Raw genomic sequence first — 19,079 nt, 5'->3', positions numbered from 1 at the left:
AGATGAACGGAAAATTTAGGAAATCTTAAACTTGACTGTAAATTTTCCACATTTTAAGCTACCAAAGGGCAAGAACAGCCTGATAAGAGCCATTATTGCCAGCATCTCAGAGAGATGAGGCTCTCATTTGAAATTTCAGTTCTTAACACCAATTCACTACCACCCCAATCCCCTCCAGAGTCATCCTGTATCAAATCTCCCACGTGATGGAGATTCTGGAATTGTCCTGATGGTAACAAACTCCTACTGATGTCTCGAAATCCCTTTTTGACAGGCATCTTGTATTCAAAATAAGGTTATAATACTAGCATGGAATGTTTCACACTTCTCAAAAACACTGCGGATTAGCCACAGAAAGTAGCTGCAGGCCTGAAACTACAAATGCGTTTCTCAAGCTTTTCCACTGATGATCTACATCCAACATTAATAAAAGGAGAGCTCTATAAAAAAGATGGCCTGTGAAAACACATCCAGAATATACTATTCAAAATTCAGCATTTGAAAGCTTCACAGAGATGTTTTTAATTGCAAAATACAGAGGTGAACAAAGTAATGGGTTAACAAAAAAGTAGATAAACATGTCATCTTCCCACCAGATTACAAGAACTGATGCATAGATTAATGGCTGATCAGAAACACCGCTGAACAAATTGGTTTATGAAGAGAGATATTCAGCCTCTTAATTTCACTGTGTAACAAAAGATAAGGATACGTCTTTGAACATTCTTTAAAGGTCATCATACACTGAGAGGCCCCAGTGATTTTAGCATCATATAAAAGATGTTGATGTTTTGCAGATGGCAGTAGTAACGCCTCTTCCTGCAGCAGAATCAGAAGGTTTCAATTTCAGGGAACAGCAGGGGTTTGTATTAGGACTCAGGATAAAGAGGCCAGATTCTGTCAAAAATCATAGTCTAGACACATGTATGTGCTTGCTTATGGAAGAAACCAGTTTCAGATAAGTTTCTTTTAAAGTTTTACTTTGATGATTATCCAAATTATACTAAAATTGCTCAAATCCTGTGCTGTTGGAGACATACATTTTGTACCTATCAAAAAACTTACAGCAGATTAAAATGTCATAAGTGCAGGAGTGCCACTGCGTTACATATCTTAAATTAGCTTTCTATTATACAATAGATTATAGAATCAGGCACCTCCCTATTTATTCATCATGCTGGCCTCAATCAAAATTCTTGCATAAAAGCTGTCCTGATGTTTCTCCAGGCTTTTTTTCCCACCAAAAGAAAGCAGTTCTGCAGCACTTGAGGTCACTTGGACAAAATATCTTAAAGTCCTGAAAAATTAGTTTTTTTTCCAAAAGCCACCAACTTTTAAACTACGTTTGTCTTGGAACAGCACTGCTAAGACTCAGCATGAAGCAAACGTTCTGGGTTTGTTTTGTCTTTACCGAAAATCCATGCCTTTGAGTATTTTTACACTGTTCAAGTCATCCACATTCACATTATTCACAGATCTCTCTACCACTGAATATTAACTTTTGCACTAAAAAAAGCTAAATTAAAATTTAACATCTAACTATTTGTGGCTTATTGCACTCCTATAGGAGGAGAAAAGGTTTAAGTGTCAAATTAACAGTGGGAAGCCGAGAAAAATTTATATCATTCAAAAGTTTTAACACCTGACGTGATTGTGTCACTTTTTAGGGCACTCATGACTTATTTTCCCTTTTATTTATTTAATAAAGCAAATGCCAACTGCAGACATTATAAGCTGTCTGAAGTTAATTCTGCAAGTTCATTTTGGTTTTGCCGTTGTTTTTCTTCTGTTTGCTACTCAATAATACACAACTTTTTTTTTTTTATTTTTGTATCTGTTCCCTCTGAAAGCAGTGCATCAAAATGTTTACAATCCAGCTGTGCTCCTATAAAGCCACTCCTCTGCTAGGCTTTGGCTGGAAGACACTCAAATACATAGTCTTACAGCAGTGGGATAGTAAATCAAAGGCCTATGGCCCAATTCAAGAAAGTACTTGTTTAAATGATATGAAGCCAATAAGGCCATAGCCTTGAATACTTCACTGCAAAGCGCTGTATTAGTCATTTGTTTCCCAACAGATTAAATCTGCTCTGGATCCAGTCCTAGATGTTTGCTGGAAGGTGTCACTAAATAAAATGAGAGGAAAATCTGGCCAACAATCTCTTGATTTTTAAGAAACCACTGGCTGTAGCACCTGGCTAATCAGATACTTAAATAGCAGCAATGGGGAGACCACAAATCACACCCAGATCTCTGTCCCGTGAGCTTTAAAGGTAAGCTTTTACCTAACTTTGCTTCTCACTTTGAATTATTCCTTTAATAACGTAGACAAGGTAATTGCTTGAAGTTTATAGAATCTGTAATCTGTACACAGGGGCATCTGTAATCTATACACAGTGTGACAGGAAGCTTGGCACCACGACAGAATAAAGACAGAAATTTTAAGTGATTAACTAAATATATTAATGGAAAAAAAAATGAAGTAAGTTGTAGTAATCAGAACAAAAAAGTCTTCCTAGAACAGCTGTTTTTCAGTGCTTGCTTCCTTTGCACGTAACTTTTGGGCAGTATTTCACAAAATGCTTTTCACTTTACAGAATGATGCGCATTTGATGGCAGGTATGGAAAACAGTAGCTAATGCGCTGCATGTCTTTCTAACAGGCTGCAGTCATAATCATTACTGGTAGAGATAAAAGACACTATGCTAAGACAACTGAACAAACAGGAAAGATGGCTGAGTGATTAAGGAATTAATTCTGAGAGACATGTATTCATTTATTTGGTCTGCCACAAACTTCCTTTGTTGCCTTGGGCAAGTTAAACTGAGCTCCCCACTTCAGTGGGAATAACTGCATATCCCCATGTTAGAAGGGTGCTCCAAAACTAAAATGTGAAATATAAGGTTTATGCCAACATGATGCATGCTGCCCATGGCTGCTCGATCGCTTTATCATATGCATACCAGACTAATTCAGAAACTGCCCTTCATAACTATTTGATAAGAAACATAGCAGAGATAAAAAGCAGCATATTTAACGCAGCTGATCTGCTAGGCCTTCAGTAGCTTAAAATTTAATGCCTGAATGAATCGCATTAGAGAGAAACAGAAGCTCAATGATACATGCCTTGAAAGCCATATTATGCACTGAATGACTCCAAGAATTGGGAATTAGAAATAATATACCACAAGCATTTCTCCCATTCGCATTGCTTTCATTTTTTTCCCCTAGTTTTCATATCCAAACTCAATAGTTCCTATATTTTGCCACAATCTGGCAACTACAGCCAGGGGATGATGTGTCTAACCACAATCTCGCTGGAGTGTACAAGTACTTTGCCTCTCTACTTCAGCTCATAGGTGGTGCACTCTAAATGAGGAAGGTGTTAGTTTTAATTTGTGAAGCAGTAAATAAATATCTTTAAAACTTCTAATATCATTTCTGTTTCACTTTGTATTTGTCAGGTAAATTACCAAATATATCTATAAGTTTCCTCTCTAAAGAATGAACTTTGGGATCTAACCTCCCACACAGTGGTGTCTCAAGGTATGCTCTCCATTTGGCTATTTTATTCATGAAAAATCTGAGGACTTTGGCCATTCCCCTAGATTTCCAAAAGTCCAGAAGCTGGTCAGAGCTACAGTCTTATGTGATAAAGTTAATCTGCAAGTGCACAGTAAATTCAACGCATACAGAAATGCTGGAAAAAACTGATCATCTTTTAGATATGTACAGATTATGTGCAAAGCAGAGGCTGGATGTCCAGAACACCCAGACATATCACCATAGTGTAAGTGCGAATCAGCTTCATAGTTCCCTGCCACAAATTAGTCTCAGGATCTGAATATGTCAGACCTATGGAAATGCACTGCCCAGAAACAGCATTAAGTGTAAATATGCAAAGGTACAGTAAACCCAGCATATCCTTGGCACATCAGTTCCACCATGGAAGTGCTTTGTACTTCTTCTCAGGAAAATCCTGGCTACAAATGCAAGAACCCTGCAAATAAACATATATTCTTGACAGGAGAATGTAAGCTTTTGGCTTATAGAATACTTTACTGGAGTATTTATCTGCTCTCTCAGAGGTAACAGCTTTCCAGATGCTACTTTTAAACCTTAAATTATGCATACACTTTGTTTCCTGGTTTAATCAGTAAAGTTAAAAGTATCCTATAAAAGTGTCTGGTGTCTCTCTTTTCTGCTTGCACAGTATCTACTACTAGGATGCACACTGGCACTCTGAGAAATTAATGCCATGCAAATAGACGGCATTTTTAATCCCTTCTGAATATGAAGTCCGGTACATTGTTAAGTGCTAATACAGTCTGCATCAAGGTGGCGTCACTAAGTTGGTGGAATTCTAAAAATAAGTTTTGACCTAAGAAGCCCACTTGCCTCAGGAAAAGGCTATACAAAAAAAGCAGTATTGATAGCTTTTCAACAGATCACTCTTCATTTTCTTCAGCTCTTCCAGGACTGGCTTGCATTGAGGAACTAGAGTCCTGTCTTTTCCTCTCAGTGTGATAAAGCTCTCCATACGTAACCTGCATGAATGCAAGAAGAGAGATTTAAGCAATATTCTCAGGCACAAACTCTCACTGTCACTGTAGTAAAAAAAGTAAGTTACTGTAAGAATAACTACTGGTGGTGACAGACGGAGCCTGAGTGACTGTAGGTCTTGAGCTCAACAACTTCAGACGCAAGAGGGAGCATGGGCAAAAAAACGAAACGAGAAGAATAATTTTTGAGGCAGTTTGTTCTAATAAGTCAGACTGTAGCTCATCAGCAGTCAGAGACTGGGGACCATGAGAGCAGCTGGATGTATGTAACCGAGGCTATCAAAGGTACATGAGCATCCATCACATATGAAGAGGTGAAATTCATACACAGGAAGATACTTATCTTGATGTCCTACATTTCAAACTAGCAGAATTTGTTCTGTCACGCCCTCCCTTGTTTTATAAGCCAAGCTTTTTTAATAAATTATTTCTACATTTCTTCTCATTTTGCACTCTGATCCTATTTTCAGGGATTTGTTAGCAACACTGGTTTTGAAATGTTCGCAAATTCAGGAAGACAAAAGTTCTAGAAGGTACAATTTGTCCTACACATCCCATATTAATGGTTCAACTGAAATCTGAAACAGTTTCAGATTCATAAATCCTGTTTTCAGAAAACACGCTTGCTCCATTCAAAACCCAAAAGGGCCCAGGTTAGTTCCCTGATCCTCCGCCCCATCTCCCTCTATCACCCAACCACTGTGATAGAGTAATGAGTTAGCAAACATGAAATCAGTTCAGTTCAACAGGGGCAACCAACAGCATCATTTGACACCAAACCATAAAGAATTTTCATTTACCTGAAACTGATACCAAATTCCCAACCTGCCAGAACGCTGACAAATTCAGAGACTTTAATACACATTAGATAGAGGAATACATGCAGGACTTCAAATATGTACTTGTAAACAAGGACTTTAAAACCCGTTTTAACAGTTATAATGTCTATTTAAAAACAAAACAAAACATATTTACACCACAACAGAAAGGGGAGCTGTAACAGGCTTTTCAGATTTTAGAGAATGCCAGTGAGAGGGATTTTTGTTGTACCTTTGGACAATAGTTAGTTCAGGCCTAAAACCAACTTAGATTAAATATTCACTATTTGCTGGACCAAACCTCAGGAGATATGAAGCAGCTGGAAAGGCTCAGTATCTAAGCTAGACTCAAGATCTCCTGCGCAGAGCCACAAGCTGCCAGGATTTTCTGTACACTAATGCTCTGCAAAAGAATAACGACGCTTAAAGTCTCTGTCTTTCTTTATATAATGTGCAGGGCAGGGATGATTCTTCAATCTCTGAGATAAATTGATTAAATTTCAGAGTAAGACATTGGGTGAAGCAATGGAATTCAGTCCAACTACGCTAACCAAAGCCTTCCTCCCCTCATCCGAGCTAATTTAGACATTTACAGTGTAGATGTCTCTGTGTGAACTTCTCACCCTGGGATCTCCTTATAGGCGCAGAATAGAAGGGTGAGTCATCTTTCTGAAATCGGAGGTGAGGAGCATCTCCAACGCACAACGCAACCTTTGTCCAGATGACCCCACCGCAGTGGGCACAGGCGTACATGCACACTGCAGTCTGGAAACTCTCGTGTACAGAACGTCCCTCAAACCAGCTGCCTCACCTCTCCTAGCTACGTTCTCCTGCCTGAATATGAAAAAGTTATGCTGCCCAAGATTCAGTTTTAAGCCTCTCTTTAAGAGGTATAAAGCACTGCCCACAATTACTAAGAAGCTGATCGAGTGGAGAGACTCCCAGGACTTCCGCGAGACTTGTTGTGGGTCCCCAATCAGGGTTCACTACAATCAGCTCAGACTTTGAGAACAGTTTTGTAACATTAAGGGAAATTAAAACCAGTAGTGAACTGACCAAATGACTGTTTTATCAACGAGACTGAGATATGCCTTCCACAATCTCATTTGATCCAGCACTACAGTTCACAAATTAAATTATGATGATGCCAAAGACATTGAGAAAGACATGAGAAAAGGCTTCAGCTGTTTGTTGCTTCTATCAGAGCTGTAGCAACATTCACTGCCCTCTGTTTCCCTGCTTCAACACTGTGCAACATTTCAAGTCCTGCGACTGCTTTATTAATCCCCTGACAAAAATAAAAAATTAAAAGCACCCACTTAACTGAACTCGCTGTTCCTCAGGAAATACTAATTGAAAACTTCTTGCTATATGTTACAAATTGTAATGCAAATATTATGATTCTCTAAGTCAAACAAGATTAATATCCCTTCTCCCCTCCAGGAAATCCTAGTAAATGCTACAAGGGTTTTCAGCTTTGCAGGAAGTCGAACTGCTGGACTCCCATATACTTTTACTTTTGGCTTCAGTGGGAAACTCATTTTGCAACTCCACCGAGTATCAGTTACATTCCTACAAGCAAAGCCGTCCAGCTGCCAGTCAACAGAACGTTTGACCTTGCACAGAAACCTGAAAGGCACTTGTACAAAACAACAAGATCTCGTTACGGTTGCATTCTCACTGCCAAACCCATTAAAGCTTATCTTTAAAATGCAATTAACTTTTAATAAGTGGCTAACACCAAGTGTATTTTAAAGCAGCAGCTGCAGTCTTACTGTTGCTTTCCAACACTTTTGCATCACTTCTATTTATCTGAGAAATGATTTAATTAACTGTATTTGAAGTTATGAGATAACATGTTAAATCCACAACAACAACTTGCCTTTAGGGAGAGCGGCCCAGTTTCAGCAAGCATCAGTCATGCATTCATTCTGGTTTCACAGTCCTAGTTGCCCCCCTTGACGGGTGGACATTTGGAAGGTCTTAATTCAAAGGCACTTTTGTAAGGTCTATTAAGCTACTCCAAGAACTTTCCAGGGCAGTCTCAAGCTCTCTGTGGTATCACAGTGCCCTGGTTTTACCTCCAGCGACTCTTGTGAAAAGGTCCGGCTCTTCTTACCTGCATGCCAGAGGACTGCTTTCAGCATTGAAAAAGGCATCACTTAAAGCTGGTTGCCTCAAAGTTCATAAGGAAGACGAATGAGCTTGGAGAGATGAGGTTAAGATATAGTGTCACACAGTATTTTTGATTTTTGGGGCATTCAACTATGGAAGTGGCTGGAGCCTTCATATGATCCAATATGAGTAAAAATTGATGATAATGACAAACTTCATTTTAGCTTTGAGACTTTGGCATAAAAAATTAATGAGCACAAATTTTCACGTGTTTCCATTTTAATGGACTGAGCAGGACAGTGAAATTTCACACTATACTATTTTTAACCTTAGCCTTTTGTGACCAAATAATCTCCTATCTTGAATGGTGCAGTCGGTTGTTCCCAGATTCAGATAAGGCCTGATTCAAAGTCTATTGAAATCAGTGGAAAGCCTCCCAGTCGCTTAAGCCTGTGCTGCCTTTTAGAAGCCAAAAAATAATGCTCAGGGAGACCTCTGTGCTGTAGCAAGTGACTTTTTTCCCCAGACATCAGCCAGTAAAAGCTGCTGGCATCAGCACACGAAGTGAAAGGCATGTCACACACGTCTCCTTCTAACAAATACCGCTGCAAATGGATCATAGCACATCACACGCTAGGCAATTCACCAAACCTAAGGGGAATCTGTTGCATGTGTGCACTGAGAAACAAGTCCCACTGGTACGCGTGCTGAAAGTCCTCTAAATGCTAATGGAAAAAAAAATTCTTCTATAACCTTTGAGCAACTGAGTTCGTGTTTGAACATTATTTACTTAACAGGCTTTTAAGACGCCAAAGTGAGCAAATTCATTAGCGAGTAGAAAGTAGCAGACGCTGCAGAACGCAAGCCATTCTGCATCTGGATCAGCATGAATTTATGCTTGGAAAATTTTCTGCAGACGCACCAACCCTGAGCACGTGATCTGATTTATAGTTGGTTTCCATTGCTTTCACCTATCGAGCCAAGCCATCTGCTAGTCCTGGGGTAGGGGGAAGAGAGGAGAATCTTCAATTATTCTTCCACACACCCTTCTCATTTCGAACACGTTCAGATCTTCTTGCACAGTCCCCCCTCATCCACTGTTTTTTCTCCGGTACAACCATGAATGTCTTTCATGCTGCTACAACCATTTCACAACTCATGTCTTCCCTACAGGACGGTCTGCTGGAAGTCCAATCTGGTGTACATTGCACTAGCAAAAATGGTTTGCTCTCTCAGCTGTGTATTTTTACAGGGTCTGTTTAAAAAAAATGCAAATTAATGGGAGATATGGTTCATTTTTACATGCTATTTATTTAGTTTTTCCACAGTAATCAGACTTAGCACTTCAAGACTTTTTTCTTGTTGTTTTTGGCTTACTTTATGGCTAGATTTAGAAACCTTTACATAGTATAAGGAGAGACTAGGGTCTTATCCTTTTAATAACTGCAATCAGGGGATTTGATTTACAGAAGGAGTAGTTTTGTGCCAGCAATTAGCTATAGATACAAATGACTGCATGAAGACTTCTAATTACCTGTAAGGTAGGAAATAGCTTACAGGGAGAGGTTTCCTGCCTTGCTTCTATGCTTAAACTGCCCTGACAACATGAACTCTAATAAGCCTGACACTTCCAAAAATGACAGGATTTAGCACATATAATACATTCTCTCATCTGCAACCAATCACCACTTAAATTACCTGTGGGTTCAACATCAAACCCTAAACTGAAGATTAAACAGAGCTTAATAGTTTCCATAATGAGTTTAATCACTAGGGGAAGTGACAAATCCTTTAGCCAAGCCAAAGAGTTAAAATCCAAGATGCCTTATGTATATGTTTTATGAGGCTGAGCAGAGTTAATCCATATGGACACATTACAAAACAGACTTGTCAATTCATAAGCTAGACACAGAAAAAATATTGCTGAGATGTGAAGCTGATCTTTTATATACAAAACAGAAATTTATTGAAAATCTGTTTTGGTTCCATGGCACATGTTGAAAAAAAAATATGTAAGTAAAACAGAAAGCTGCAAACTGAAGTGAAGCAGAAAATTTTGATACGCACAAAACTTTTGTGTTGGCTTATTTTCTTTGTCAGAACCATAGTCTGCTTAGTTTATGTCTGAGTTTTGTGTTTGGCAGCTGCAGAACTATAAAAAGCTTTGCCATTTAAAACAATTTTAAAAGGAAGATATTGTATTAGGCTGACAATGCATAAGCCATCTATCAAAATGTCACGTTGTTTGGGGAGACAGAGAAAGATAGAAAGTGTCACCCCTGGGCCCCAAAGACGACATGAAAAATGAAAAACATGCTCATCTTCTCTACTGGAGCACATTATAAGCTGAAAGTAGCCCAGTCTGCTGTTGTGCTAACTAAGTCCTCTATTGAGAGACAGGGAGAGACAGAGAATATTACGGGACAGTGTTTATTCTCCCCAAGCCTCAAAGCCTGCCTGCCCTATTCACAGCAGCTCTGAAGTTAAGTCTGTCCTAAAATAATTTATTTGAGCAAAAGATGCAATAGGACATTCAAGATTCGGTAACAGGTCTGATAATGCGTCATGAGAAGGCAGGCAAATAAGTAGCAGTTGGAGGGAAAACAAAAGACAAAAGAAAAAAGCTTTTTCAGCCTGACTTATCTCCCAGCTTTTGGCTGTATTACCATATTCCAGGATCCGGAGACCCCAGGAGAGTTAAAGCATCCATCTGTCTTTTAGCTCGCTCCTCCCATGACACTGACCAAAAGCAGGAGAACCTGTACTCCTGCACATCTCTTCATCCGGACATCGGCAGGCAAGGCCTCTCCTGGGCAGGGCAGGACCCAGCACTCAGCCAGGCACAAGCCTTGTCACCTCCGACAGCAAGCTCCGGGCACCAAATCTGCACAGGGCTTGGTGCTGGAAACGCCTATGTGCTGTCTGCGCTTGAGCACATGCTGCAGGTGGTACCCCTGGAACTGAAGAATGAGCAAAACACTAAAACCACTGGAGAGGTGCCAACTGCAGAGGTTTGCACAGTACCTTCCATCAGCCAGGCAAGTCCTAACGCACCAGGGTTCAGGAAGGCAGGTGAGCATCACTTGCAGGAAGCCTGAAAAAGATAAAACCTACCCCAAAGCTCTGGAGGATCCTAAGTGTTACGAACATTTAGTCAAAATTTTCCCCTTTAGCACCAAAATCTTGAACGGAGTGCAATGGTTTGTTAACAGCTCACGGACTAAATCCTGGTTCTCCCGCAACCCAGAGGAGCTAGCCATTGGGGACCAGACTGGATCTCCGAGACAAACAAATCCAAGGAGCCCGATTCTTTCTTTTTGAGCATAATGCACATCCATGTCCGCCTTAACCACAATTGCAGACTCAGGCTGATGCACACCCAACAGCAGAACACGTTAGAGCTGCAGTGAATAGAAAGATGACTTATTTGCCCCTATGCTTTCTTATTAAATGAAAAAAATTAACTATCTTCAGTGTTTTGCAGATGCCATGAGAACTGAGAATTATCTGCAGGAGAGGGAGATGTGAGGGGAGAAAGAGGGTATGAAGAAGGGAAGAAGATTCCTACTCAAAAATTCCCTTTTATTGTGTTGAATTCCATTTATTGCTCTCTAAATTTCAAAAATACAATACAGTTTATAATTATTATGTTCTGTTCCATGACATATGCAAACTATGCTGATTTATAAAAATATGCATACTTCATTTGACTGTTGTCAGCAGATGAAAAAAGCAGAACAGAAACTGGGTATATGGTGATTAGAGATACCAGAGTAATAGTCAGACTAGACAGCTGAAGTCATCCTGAAAATTTATAAAATGATCTTGCTTATCTAAATCCACTGCAAGTCTAACAAAACCTACCACTGATACTCAACAATCCCAGTAAAATTGAAATGTGGGGAGAAAGAAAAAAAAGGGCCAAAGCAGCAATTTTTCTATACAAAACTTTAATACCTTGCAATAGAGGAATTAAAAAAAGAAATGTTACTCCTATTAAAGTAAAACTCTAATAAAGAATTAGTGTTAGTGTATGGGTCTTCAGGAATAGAAGTCACAAGGTCCTATCAGCTGGGTGGCATTTCCCCCTAAAACAGGGATCATGTATGCTGGGCCCAGCCCTCAGGATCCCCGGCACTCAGTTTCGTATACCATCAGACTTTAAAACAGATCAGGAGAATGACTGAACAGGTTTTCCATCTCTTCTGCCCAAGAAACTGCTAGTTTTGTTTTTTTAAAGACCCATTTTTCCTTTCTCAGCTCTGAATTAATGTCAGCAATAGCAATTAGAGTGTCACTCTACATCTGGCAGCCACAGAAGCTGCAGAGAAATTCAGCTTACGTTCCCTTTTATCCAAAATCAAGTCAAATTGAATTTTTTGCTCCATAAGTGCCAGATCTACAGCACACAAAAAGCAAAAATTGAGACGTCAAACTCTGCCACGAAGCACTACAAAGCCACTGGGACCAATCTCTTGTAGGGAACGCAGCGCATGGCAAATCCATCTGAAATGGAAACCGAGCCACAGAATTTTGCTCTTCACTTTGTGTTGTGAATTAGCACCATCTTTCAGCAGCTGCAGTTAGACCATCACTAATTCTGGCGAGCACTAGCAAATACCAATGATTCATCTCTATGTATTGCAGTAAACAATTCCTAAAGTCAATGACATTATATGTCACGTTACTTGTGTGGGGCAACGCTTGAACCCTGCTGAGGTCAGTGGAAGTGGAAAGCAGAGTGTCTACAGGACCAGCTCCACGTGTAATGTGCTCAGTCTTCCCTCCAGCACCTTAGGTCCCGGGCGCTCCCAGTGTAATCAACTGGTTGTTCGCCACTCCTTTCACTGGATATAAGAAATGGGGATGCTGAAGAAGCTGTAACATTCAGCCCTAGATCCATTTTAACTGCAACAACTTTCATAATATTTATCAAACAGCTTGTGTTATTTAAACACAATGCTATTAAAATACCAAAAAAGATTGGTCCACACTACGAGACAAGGGCTATGTTAAGTCTTGGCTCTACCTGTACACCAAAACAAGCCTGGTTGGAGGCATTAAGGCCTCCCTTAAATAAAGGACGTGATACAAAGAAAGCAACATAGGCAGCGGCCAAATTCATGAGTTTCCATAACTTAAATGCAATTTTAAAGGTATTTTTATAACATAACCTGCTCAGAAAACAGAAACACTAAACATTTTGGCCCAAGTTAAAATTTATTTTTATTAATATCTTACGAGTGTCTGTGAGCATAAACTCGGCACTTGTAGAAGCTGCCCAACCAATGCGCAATGCAAGGGCTAAAGGAAAACAAGCACCAATTTGATTACAGGGTTTGCACAACACGGACAGCGGCAGGATCTGCATCCAGGACAGTGAGTGCCTCTCTCACCTTGGCAGCAACACTGATTTCTGCATTCGAAATTTTCCATAATGACTCTACCCAAAAAAGCATTAATGGTATCCCAGAGGGGAGAATGAGAGGTCGGCAAGAGACCGTGCGCCAGGTCAGGAAGGCAGATGACCTCTTGGAACAGGGGCTGGATACAGAGCTGGGGAAGCAAAGGGACTTTTGCTGGATGCTGCTAACACTAGCAGCACTGACAGCCCTGTAAGATCCTGGGATATCCATGTCTACAAGACAACCGTTTGTGGAAGCCCTTCAAGATAGACTTACTTTGTGCTAGTTTGTTGACCAGGCCACAATAATAAGTTTTCTTTAGTATCAAAACATTATGAAATGTCATTGCCAAAAGACACTTTGGACTTAAAAAAAGAGTTTCTCACTACATACACTTGACACGAACAACAAACAAACAAAACAAAACCCCACACCCCAAGATGAGGGCCAAAACGAATACCGACTGAGCAATCACATTTCCAGAACAGTAACAGAGCTGACAAAACACTGGGGCAAACTCATCTTGCTGGGGTTTACTCCCGTTGAAGTCAATGGTGAAAAAGCTAGAAGAACTTGACTGTGGAACTAAAGAGCAAGGAAAAAAATGTGAAAACAGCCTCTCTGCCTTGGACTTAATCAAAGACTCATCACACTGACGGGTGCTCCAGCCCACTCACATATCCATCCTAGAACAGAGAAGAATTAGAGTATAATTTGCCCAAGAGCTGGGGCAAATAAATATGATACTTTTCCATGATGCACTCTATTGATACTCTAATGTATCCATGATACTCTAATTACCTCCATTGGGTCCCCTTTTCTGCACCAGGTGTGGTTTCATGTATTTAGTTAGCCTTAGTGGATGTCACAGGTTTTTGTTTTTTTTTTTAAATGAACTTGTCCAGTCTCTCCTAGAACTTGTTCAGATAGCTAGAGACTCCTGAAAAGTAAGAGCACAGCCTCCAAACTCTGCCAATCCTAGGCTGCAAAACCTGAACAGATGTCAAGGTAACAAATGCTTGGGAGCCACACAGCCTACAGTTCCTCTTAGAGCCCTGTGCCTATTCCAACGGCTAAATGTGCATAGGGACCTACAGCTAGCCAACGGGAAACTCTAGGTATAAGAATACAATCACGTGGGTTTAGGTAAGAGATTTAATAATGTGAAAGCAGAATCCTACCTTGATTTGATCTTACCAACTGCCACTTCAGATGCTCTGTTTCTGTGTTCATTGCTAATTGTGCTTAAATACAATCATTATACTAATCCAGCTAATTTTAGGCCTGTTTCAGCACAGTACAGCCATGTACAAAACTGTAACACTCTTTTTCAGCTGCAGAGGCGAATGAGTTTCTTTCTTATAGATCCAGACTGGCAATTTTGCATTGTCTTTTTTGACAATCATTTGTGACACCCTCCATGAAAACAGAAGGACTGTAGGCATGCATACCAAAAAAGCACCGGGTGTTATTCAGACGTTTTCACAAGGTCCCAAACTCTTAACTCTGCACTGCAGCTTACGGAAAGAATCAGCACATTATCTGTTATACTCATAAACCTTTCCAATACTGGCAATGTCCTGCCACTCTAAAAACAAACAGTGACCTCCAGATCTACATCTGTTTGTGATGGCAGATCTCCAGACAGACATGCTTTGTCTCAAAACCAGGCCTTCCAGTAAAATGGATGAAGTGCCCCGAACCTTCCAATTGAACAATGCAGAATTAGAGGCAGTTTGATGTCAAGAACAAAATTATAGTTGATTCTGGACAGGATATTTCTGAGTCCCCACAGGTGTGTGGTCAAACTTGGAATTATCCGGCTGGTGAGCTTAAACCTCAGCTCCACATTTCTGTTAAAACATGGAGAGAGCATATGGATCTGACAGAGTCCCTGGAAAAACAGGGGAGTCACACGCAGAACACATCTGAGATCAAGGGAATTGCACAGATCTTAAGAAATGACAGAAAACACTGCCAGAGAGAGGACATAATATGGCCCTGACCATACCAATGCCCAGCGGCAACTCAGGCAACAAAGGTAGTGGGTAAGATGTACCTCACCTTCCTCTGCAGCATCTGAGTGTTTAAACAACCTTTTCCAAGGCTGAGATCCTACAAAAGAACAGACTTGACTCTCAGCAAGTCCAGCAGTGCTGCTGCCCTTTCAGCAGGTCACTTACTCACATATGGTCCAACCTTCTAATAAATCCTCTTGGAATCCAGCTTGCGCTCAAATCTCTACAAAATGGTTTCACTGTAAGACAGTCTTTTCCTCAAAATTTTCCCCAAATTGTCATAGTCAAGCAAGCTCTATACACAATTCATAGACTGGTCAAATAATTTGAGAACTGGAGAACACACAATAGTGTTGGCACCCTTGATCAGTATTTAGGAATTCAATCCTATTACCTCAGAAAATCCAGCCAACTTCACGTAGCAAACAACAACCAAAGGAACGAAGCCACTTTAAATTTCTTAAGTCCACCACTAGTTTTACTACTTTTTTTTCTTCTCAGGCAGATCTGGAAAACAGATGAGCTTCTCAGAAGATAGCCTGCCTTTACTGATACTTAGGTATTATAGAGAAGCTGACAGCAGGAATTTCCAAGTTTGAGAGGCTTCCACCAAGCAAGCAAGCAAAGACTGAGATCAATAGTCTCAGACCACAAATCTGTCTGTGATCCTGCTGGACAGAAGTAGTCTTTCTTGCTGACTAAATCACCCGACTTCATAGCTATAAACTGATACTTTAAACTTCACCCAAAAGCTAAAAAACTGCCAGGGCATTGAATAAAGCAGCAAAACTTTTGGTGCCCAAAACCTCATTTCCACTTTTTCAGAGGTTCCTGTAGAGATGAAAAGACTGGAGCAGCCTTTGAGCAGATGAGCGCTTAAATTAAGATCCACTTCAGAAAAAGACAGTGACCCCATGCCCATAATTAGCTACCAAAATAAATAAATAAATAAATAAATGGGGCAAAGAGTAGTTGCTATGCGATGAGATTACAACAGCTGGAAACCTACTGACCTCCCCAATTCTGACTCATACTGCTGCAGCAAGGCAGACTGAAGTGCCAGAAAGCATACCTTGACCATACAGAAGCTGTCTGAAACATCCCATTTCAGCTGAACATGGTTTATTCCTTAGATACTATAATGATCTACTAAGAGGAACAGCCAAAGAGAAGTCTTTTTAGAAAAGCTTACAAAGAAAGCCAGAACAGTTTACTAATGACTAATTACTAATTATCTGGCTGCATAAATGGGCAGTCTTTACCTCTTACCACAGAAACCAGCCATTTCTTTCCTCATTCGGATGTTCTGAAGATGACTGTATTGACGACTGTAAGGCCTGTACTGATGGAGGAACATAACATAAACAGCAAACATCCAGGCTGGAGACCAGTCGGGAGGTTTTTAATGGCCATTTAAACACGGCATACTGGAGCATATTTTACCTCTAACATACTAACATAAAAAGTTTTCTTCCCTTTTCTCCACATACACCCAAATTCCATTAAGACTTAGACACTTTCATTTGCTGAAAGGGAAGAAAATCCAAACACTTGAGAAAAGCCTCAGTTCTGAAAATTGCCAAATGGGACATTAAAAGTTTACCTCTGCAGTAGTCAGATCAAATTTTAAGAAATGTGGTAGATTCAGCATGTTATGAGTTACTATTGCATTACACTGAACAAAGGTCTAAGTACTCATTTTTCAGTTACAGCTGATATATGTAAGGTTCCTAGAAACATTAGCTACTTTTTTTTATAACTATTACTGAACACTCAAGAGAACAAGCAGGACACAGAAGAATGATCTACCCAAACCACATAACCAACAGTAATTCATCAGCATTAGGAGACAGTCGGCAATCTCTCATGTCTTCGGTCTTAAAGACATTCACTGTACAATGATTCAAAACAGATCGCTTACAAAGCTCCTGCATATGCAGTAATATCCTGTGTCACCGTATTCCTTCGTTCTTAGGGGTGTATCTCTACGGAAGTTGAAGCAGCACCAGGAGATGGAAACCCGGTATATTGTGCACTACACGGGTAAAAGTTACCATCCAAAGAGTCTACAGTCCAGGAACAGACATAGCAGTCTGATACACTGGATAACTACATAACGAGTAGATGATAAGTAGTTACAGCCCCATCAGCCATCAATACTATATCTAAAATATTTGCTATTATTTCTAGCAATATAAATGCAACAAATTGGAACCCAACATTCTTGAACCTGACACATTTATGTTATCCTAAAATTTGCATTTAGATTTTATTTTTTCCTCCAATGTATGAAAAGCATGGAAATGTAGTGCTAGACTATGGGTGGGCTAAATTATGGGACCTCATTTTACACCTCGTTGCAGGCTTTGCTGAAAACCTCTTTCTCCTTAAGTTTTTTTTTTTTTTTTTTTTTTAATGTTGACATTTCAGCAGTACTGAGAATTAAGGCTTCCTCATCCCTATAAAATGCAGGGGTTGGGTGTGGAAAGCACAGTGCTACGGATCCACAAAAAGGAAGCTTAAGAACAATCAAACATACTTGTTTTGATATGAAGATGTAAGTGATTGATTCCACTGCTAAACAAGCAATAGGAAGTATACTGAAAAATCCTAGGCTTTGGCACTGGATTTTTAGGAGCGATCACCCATTCTGCTGCCCCCTTCGTCAATGACGATTTCCACACGAGCAGCTCCTGACTGCAGCCGAGGGCGTTCGCGACCCGCGCCGGATCTCCAGGCGCCACCGCAGCAGCGCGACGCCAGGGCAGCAGCGCGGCCAGCTGTGAAGGAGGCAATGACAAACCAAAACACCCGGCGTTGGCACAACCCCGCCGCGCCGTGCTCCTCCAGCCCGCCTCGCGCCTCGCCAACGGGCCCGGCCAGGCCGAAACGCCGCCGAGCCCCGACCCCGCTTCCCCGCGCGCACCGAGACGCGATGGCCGCCCCGTCGGGAGGCCGCCGCGCCTTCTCACCTCCGGGCCGCCGGCCTGGCGCCCGGGCCGCGGCGGCACCCACCTTGTTGAGGTGCGGGTTCCTGGTGATGTCGTAGCCCCGCTTCTTGACGGCCAGCGCCCGGGCGAGGGGCGCCGCGCCGCCGTGGCAGCCGCGGACGGCGCCGAGCAGCAGCGGCAGCAGCCTCCGGCCGCACCCCACCGCCCGCAGCAGGCGGCCGCACAGCGGCGCCATCTTGCCCCGCGGCCGCCGAGCCGGCAGCGAGCAGCCTCGGCGGGGGCAGGTGCGCGGGGCGCGGCGGGGCGGGCCCGGCCTGGCCCCGTGCGCCGCCCGCCGCCGCCGCTCCGCCCGCCGGAGCGAAGGGAGACGCAGGAAGCAGATCCGCCCCCCTGCGCCGCGCCGCTGCTACCTGCTGCGGCTCAGCCGCTGCCGGGGGGGCAGCGCCGCGCCCGCCGCGGCTCTTCCTCTTCCTCCTCCTCCTGGTGCTCCGCGGCCGGGGGGGGCTCTGCGGCGGCCCCGCGGCCGGGTCGGGGCGGGCCCTCTGCCCCGCCGCAGCACGGCGGCAGGACGGCTGTGGAGGAGCCCGCTGCCCCCCGCCGCAGCCCCCAGCTTTGCCCCGCGGCGGCGGCCATCTTTGCGCGCCCCTCTCCCCCGGGCTGGGCCCCCGGCGCGATTTGCGGCCTGGAACCCAAACCAAGCCAAAAAATAAATAAATAAAAACCGCCTATGGAAAGAAAGTAGAGCCTTAAGCCCCCATGGGTTATTTTTTGCAGTTACTCTCAGGTATTGTAATGTGATATTAAACAAAACAGGAGCTCGCTCTCAGGTGTCAGCGGCTGTGGCGTTTCTCCTCTGCTTGGGAGATTGGTGAAACCGTAAAAACAGCGGTCTCGGAGGTGTTTGGGCACAGACCGCTCGGCCTTGCTGAAATAACCATGAAGTTATCCTTGCTTTTGGATTTTTATTTTCCCCGTTAGTCTTAAAAAGCGCGTGGTAAGAAAAAGCTAGGCCCGTGGCGTGAGGAACGAGCTCCCTTTTAAGCCTCGTATTATCACCGGAGCTGAGGTATTAAAAACTTACCTGCATTATGACAGTGCCTTGTCAGGCTGGAGCACATTAGGAGCTCACCATCATGGTGGCAGAGGCATCAAAATACCTGGAAAGAGAAAGCTTATGTGATGAAAATGAATCCTACTAGCTAACGGGCAG

General features: G+C 42.2%; 1 protein-coding gene across 3 annotated transcripts in view; it reads right to left on the bottom strand.

Annotated features, from left to right (window-relative positions):
* The window catches only part of ME3 (malic enzyme 3), a 125,631-nt gene extending 107,266 nt beyond the window's left edge, over positions 1–18,365 (bottom strand). Inside the window, exon 1 of one of the 3 annotated variants that reach the window (XM_064505160.1) lies at positions 17,934–18,365. In XM_064505160.1, the coding sequence (XP_064361230.1) occupies positions 17,934–18,104 (171 nt within the window). In that variant the 5' untranslated portion in view covers positions 18,105–18,365. The remainder of the gene's footprint in view (positions 1–17,933) is intronic. The other 2 variants (XM_026106069.2, XM_026106068.2) reach the window with 2 other exon arrangements.
* Positions 18,366–19,079: the final 714 nt, after the last annotated feature.

The sequence above is a fragment of the Dromaius novaehollandiae genome, chromosome 1 (assembly GCF_036370855.1).
Source record: "Dromaius novaehollandiae isolate bDroNov1 chromosome 1, bDroNov1.hap1, whole genome shotgun sequence".
In the NCBI taxonomy this organism is placed as follows: Eukaryota; Metazoa; Chordata; class Aves; order Casuariiformes; family Dromaiidae; genus Dromaius; species Dromaius novaehollandiae.
Note: the sequence above shows the minus strand (reverse complement) of the source record. Positions and strands in the feature narration are given on the sequence as shown.